The 6,001-nt window shown below is 38.8% G+C and overlaps 1 protein-coding gene across 4 annotated transcripts; it reads left to right on the top strand.

Moving 5' to 3' along the window:
• Positions 1-495: 495 nt before the first annotated feature.
• LOC122019075 lies at positions 496-5,750 on the top strand. Of its 4 annotated transcripts, none has more exons than XM_042576585.1 (6): positions 496-984; positions 1,199-1,373; positions 1,535-1,636; positions 1,749-2,085; positions 3,296-4,755; positions 5,322-5,750. In XM_042576585.1, exons 2-5 carry the CDS (start codon positions 1,257-1,259, stop codon positions 4,744-4,746), a joined length of 2,007 nt encoding a protein of 668 aa, XP_042432519.1. In that variant the 5' UTR covers positions 496-984; positions 1,199-1,256; the 3' UTR covers positions 4,747-4,755; positions 5,322-5,750. The 4 variants fall into 4 exon arrangements, with proteins under 4 accessions (XP_042432519.1, XP_042432532.1, XP_042432538.1 ...); XM_042576598.1 differs by having other exon boundaries at positions 3,308-4,755; XM_042576604.1 differs by having other exon boundaries at positions 3,314-4,755.
• The last annotated feature ends 251 nt before the right edge of the window (positions 5,751-6,001 follow it).

Genomic DNA, 6,001 nt, shown 5'->3' on the forward strand with positions numbered 1-6,001 from the left:
ATTCTTTTAATGAATAATTAATCTAAAAATATTAAAAAGATGGATAGTCCTTCTAAATATTTTCCAGATGCTCAATGGTAAATTTTAATGGATCTGAGTTATCACTTTAAAGATTAATCGAGGGAGGGAAGAAGGTGCCAAAGAGAATAAATGTTTTGATGGCCCATCGATATTTTACGTTGTCATTTCGTGATTCGTCGAATGCACAAAGAAACGATTTGACGATGACGGTGAAATCCATTGCCAATCTTTCGGCGAGTAGAGTTCTGTCGGTCTTAAATCCGAATCGTTGTCAGATCGTGTGGCTCGAGGAGAGCCGTGTCTGTGGAATTCGGGCTCGATTGGTATTAAACTAAATGTGATTATCCGCGCTGTTTGCGACGAATAATTGGAAGAATCTTAAAATCGCAACCCTTTTTTTCACTTGTTTTTTTCCTTGTGTCTAAACAATAACATCGATCGCCGAATAAAGAAGAAAACAAATGTGTTTGAAGGTACGATTGTCCCTTTCACTCTTTTTTGAGTCATTGAGTGAGATTGCGAAAGAACAACGCTGGTTGTAATTCCGAGCCCAGCGACGAGATGCTTCGCCCTCCCCCTCGAGATCAGGAGCAGCAGCGGTAGCACGATCAGCAGGAGTCGATCCTGATCCCACTCCCGATCCCGCGAGGAAGGGCCGCTCGGGGCGGGGTCGGGGTGTGCAGACGACAAGGGACGACGGGCCAAGTCGCTGTCGCACTGTTTCACCGAGGGGACAAAACCCTCCCCCCCTCTCTCTCTAGTCTCTAGGCTCTGGGATGGAAGTGGAACTGCAGCGAGAACAACGGTAGTAGCTGGGCCTGGGGGCGAGATCGCTGCCGGACCAGCTTGTCCATCCGCTCTCGCTCCTCCTGTATGTATTGTTTCTGTCCGTTGCAGTTGCTTTTGGCAGTGACATCAAGAATGAGCAGAAGCTGCCGAGGGAGTTGAGCGAGAAAGAAAAGGGTAAGGATGGCAATCGAAAAGGGGAAGAAAGGCACCACTAGCTTGATTTCCGATTCTTTTATTTCCTCCCAAATTTAAATTTCTAGTTCTGTAATCCGATTCTTATGAGAATGTTCTTTGACTCCTTCGGTGGTCGGTGGCTTCGAGCTTTGTTTCAAGAATGGCATGTCAAAAGTATGTTGTTTGATTCGCGTGCGTGGTATTTTGTGTTTAGGTTACGTGAGAGGCGGTTCGTCAGGCGTCGAGGAGTAAGCATCGGTGACATTACGGCCATGGCGTCAAGAGGAGATTTGAACCTAAACCTCACGCCGGCCCCGGAGTACGAAGAACACTTGAAGGAGGGATTGAAGTACGCCATGGTTCAGCACGAGATCCTCTTCAAGCATCAGGTTTTTTTTTTACTAACTTTTATGGGCGTATATATATACATAGGATTTCAGTATTCTTTCGAGAATTAGTTTCTTTTGTTATCTTTACTTTGAATTTCACTGGAATCCTTTTTTGGCTGATTGTTAAATCATGGACGGTTGTGTGGATTTTCGATTTCTAGGTGAGGGAGCTTCATCGCCTCTATTGGATTCAGAAAAGATTGATGAACGAGGTTAGCTGGAGACAAACTGTGTCCACTTCAGTTCACGAGGAGGTGCCTGCGGTGAGAGCTGCTGGCTGTGACATCTACACATATTCGCAACAACTTTTCTAAGATATCAGTTAGTAAAATGCTGACTTTAACCTATTATATCTCATTGGATTCCTTCGTGCAGGTAGATTCAATTGAGTTTGTTAGCGATTCTGCTGATGAAATTGTGAATGCATCCACTGAAGAAACTAGGTCTGGGCTCTATCAATATGCTTTGGCTACAGGTCATTTCAAAGTCAACTTCATTTCTACAGAAGCTACGGTCAATAAGGCATCAGATGTGAAAGTGGTAGAATATACTGATAAGAAAAAGGCTCATCCTAAATCTACTGCTTCTGATATCCCATCTATGGAAATTAGAATGCTGAATGAGTCTGGTCATAGGCCATTGGAGAAGTATGCACATTCAGAAAATTTGGCTGAAAAATGGAGAAACAATAAATTCATTGATTCAGATACAGGTGAGTTATTATAATGAATTTGGTGGCTTGTAGATAAGCTTTATAAATGTAAATGGTATGATGTAATTTATGGCTCATTAATATGATACAGGATTAAATTTGAACTAGTTGTATTAAAGAATGACTAGAGCTGGCATTGCGAGGCTAGATAGATATCATCTCTTATTATTCCTCTTTCATATGACACTCATTCTAGATGTAGCTGGGCACTGAAACTATGTTCATTCTCTGTTTGACCTTGTTTAAAATTTTTCATGCCAAATCCGTCACCAACTTAAAGGAGCAAAGTCTTATATCATTGATAAGCTACCATAGCCTACTGACTAGTTGCGGTGGCAAAAGTTCTTGCAGAATTTTGGTGAAGGTTAAATAACCGTTTTTAGTTCATCTTGTCTATCCAAATCCACTATAGGAGGTGAATTTCAGTTGAATTTGGTGGGATCAAAATAGTATTGTAAGTCAAATTCACAAACTGATGGATAGATATAATATCATAAAGGAACTGCTATATATGCTTGAAATTGATTCCTCTTTTTTCTTGAAGTCTTTACTATTCCTGTTCATTCTTCTCTTTCATTTCCTTTGTTTTCCTCTGTACTGTTGAAGGATAGTTCTTGATAGATGTGATTATTCTCTTTAGTTAGTTTGTATTTACTTCAGTAGTCTAAAACATGTTATTATCAGCTTTATGTACCATGTCCTGATTATTTGCTACATGCAAATCTAAGTTTGAGAATCCATGTTACACAAAAGCTTCAATTTGAATAAAAACTTTGGAAATTTCTGTTGGTAGTCATCTATAAAAAGTTTATATGGTTTGATATGATTTTTAGGTGCAACAACCCTGCCAGCTTCAAAATTCATGCCCTATTCCTTTTTAATTTCTTTTGAGAAAGAAAAGAATTATCTGGAAAAAAGGTCTTGCTATTTGATGTTTTTTGTTTGTGTTTGCAAACTTTGATGATGATCTGCTTTGAAGGTCAAAGATATTATAACATACCTTTTTTGGAAAGGTATGTTTGCCATGGCAAATCTTTTGTGGAGTTAATTATCATTTTTTAAGGAGTTACTTGATTTTATGTGCTGGGAATCAGAAAATGTATAGTTTGTAAGTTTTTAATGGCCATCTAGAAGGATTTTCATCTTCTAAATGGCAGTTGAAGTTTCTTTTCTTCAATAATTAACTGCCATTCTGCTCTGTATTAATCAGTTCTTCTGTCAGGATTAGAACATGGAGGTCCTCAATCTGTTAATTCACCAACTGAGAAGCAACAATCAAAATACAAACTTACTTTTATCGACCTGAACATAGCCCAAGATTATGACTTTGTTAATAGTTTTGTAAATACTGTGGAAGCATCTACTTCGCCATCCACAAGATCCACAATTGTTATCAATGGAGCTGATTTGAGTGTGTCAAATATTTACTCAAAAGGATCGACCAGCACAGTGCAGCCTGGTTTTGTATCTCCTGATTTGAGAAATTCAAGGGAAAGGATTGCCAATTCATTGCATCATGATCTTAATATTTCTTATCTTTCTTCAGCACAAACTTCTGTACAAAGCAGTAATGCCATTGATCATATAAATTACAAAGGTGTAGACAATGAATTTCTCACACCTAGCATCAGGAATCCCGAGGAATGTTGCAAAAACTCGGTTGAAAGTATTGCTAAAGCCAACAAGATGGGAACTCAGCACAGTTCAGATGGACCAATACTTGAAGAGTTACATAAACATGGAAAAGGACATACTTTTTCAGTGTTGGACCAGCCAACTATTTCTGATAGCAGAACTATGATTCCAGTTTCCTGCAGTTATTTGGAAAATAATTGCTTACATGCACCAGCTGAGAGTACCAATTTACCACCAAATACAGGAGGTTTGGAAGAGAAAATGTCACGAAAAGAAGAGAGCGAAGAAGATACCTTATCAAGTCATGCCAAAGTCGCACATGGAGAGCAACAAGATGAACCTGAGTCCCCTAGTGTGGCCAAGATCAATCACTTTGAATGTGCATTAGAGAACAGAAGTTTAGCAAATAAGGTAGTTGTCTCCAATTCTGAGTATTCTGCAACTGAATTAGATATTTCTAGCAACAAAGCTCAACCTTTTGAAGACTGTGAAGCACCCTTCAACATAGAGGAGAGAGCATGCCATTTCTATAGATCTCAATCTAAAGTCTATTTGAACCAAAAGCTAGCTCAAGTGGTATCGAATGATCATATTGTTGCAGCAGCAAAGACTCTTCTTTCTTTAACGAATCAATACACCATGGATCATCTTCTTGGTGACAGGAAGACTGAATCAGAATCTGAAGAAAGCAAGGATCAACCTCAGTCCTCTGAGGATTCTTTTGAGACAGTAACTTTGAAGCTGAAGGAAATCAGAGATTATGGAAGCTTGGTCTGTGATAAACAAATAGACAAAGATGGTAGGAAGGTCATAAGAGGGTGTAAGCTACGAAGGGGACTACGGGATTTTCAAAAGGATATATTGCCAGGAATTATATCTCTCTCAAGGCATGAAATATGTGAAGATCTTTATGCCATTAAGTATGAGCTGAGAAAGAATCCCTCTAGCAGGAATTCGGAGGAAGCTTGTTTACTTCCTACTAGAAGTAGACGATCAAGGCCCTATAACATCAGTAGAAGGTGTTGATGGTTTCAGGTATGTATTATGCATTTATGAAATTTTCACTTCAACTACTACAATGCTTAGTTTTCTTTTCTATGAAGTTTTGGAGCTGAACTTGCTAATTTTCACATTGTCATCTGTTAATAGACAACTTATTATTTGAAGTCTTTTTGTTAGTTGAACTCCTGTCCTTTCGTCAAAAACTAGGAGTTAGTTGACAAATTTTCAGAAATTTCTTGGTATCTAGTTGACTGTTTTCAGATTGACGAGTTCCAATTCATAATAGATAAACATGCAACGAACATAGATATGATACAACTGAAATAGGTATTCATCATTGAAGTATATGTTTGCTGCTGCATCATAACATAAGCCAACTATTATGCCAAACAGTCCAAAAGCTAAATCTCAGCTTTTCAGATGCAAAACAAAAGTACCTTTAGCTCTTGCTATGCGAATCGACAATCGTACATGTTATATTGAAACTTCTGTTGCTGTAAATACTGATTTGTCCCTCGTATTTGTTTTGTTAGCAAACTATGTTTCTCTTTTGATTCCATACTAGCTATATCTATTGACTTGCTCTTTGATGTATGCAGAGAGCTAGAAATGGAGATACGTGGAAAACTGTTGTTGCCGTCCCCATATGTGCAAAGATTTGTGATCGAACATTGCACAAAGGAACATCTGCTTGATGGCTAACGAGACCAAGAGCTGCTTTGGAGGAATAGCTAATCAGATCCTCGTAGAAGAAACTTGAGGTGGCTGGAATGTGCCCTCCGGACCGCCTTCGGCCGGCCTTCGGTCAAAATTTTAAGTTGCATCAAGAGATATTAAACGACTCAGAGATGATCTTTGATAAAATATCAACTGTCCCTTCCCTAACATGTTTCTTACTGTAAAGTTATAATATACTAACTAGATTGTCGTTGGTCTGGAACAAAAGCATTTGGTGAGTATGCAGTTGAGCATCACTTGCGGTGTTATAAAACTATATCAGGTTAGATAACATGCAGCATTTTTTTTTATTTGATTTTTGTCGATGGTGCAAAGTGCTGATGAACCAAAGTAATAGGCCGAGGAATTCCCTTTCAATGTCTCCTTTTCGACAATTGTCGATGATCCATGTCAGAGTATAGTCGGTGCTGTAAATTAAAGTGCCTCCCACACATCCTCCTCCTTTTTCAGATTCCTGACACGCAGACTCGATGGAGTCGTTGGAGTCCTATTTTCAGGAAAGAATCCAAAGCAGATTGCAGACAAAGAATATTTAAAAGAA

Source organism: Zingiber officinale, chromosome 1A (assembly GCF_018446385.1).
Source record: "Zingiber officinale cultivar Zhangliang chromosome 1A, Zo_v1.1, whole genome shotgun sequence".
NCBI lineage: Eukaryota > Viridiplantae > Streptophyta > Magnoliopsida > Zingiberales > Zingiberaceae > Zingiber > Zingiber officinale.

Excerpts from the sequence above, each read along its gene's own strand:
- LOC122019075 (XM_042576585.1), top strand. The coding sequence starts at position 1,257 with ATGGCGTCAAGAGGAGATTTGAACCTAAACCTCACGCCGGCCCCGGAG. Across the intron at positions 1,637-1,748 it reads TTCACGAGGAGGTGCCTGCG|GTAGATTCAATTGAGTTTGT; the intron begins GTGAGAGCTGCT and ends TCCTTCGTGCAG. Across the intron at positions 2,086-3,295 it reads ATTCATTGATTCAGATACAG|TTCTTCTGTCAGGATTAGAA; the intron begins GTGAGTTATTAT and ends TGTATTAATCAG.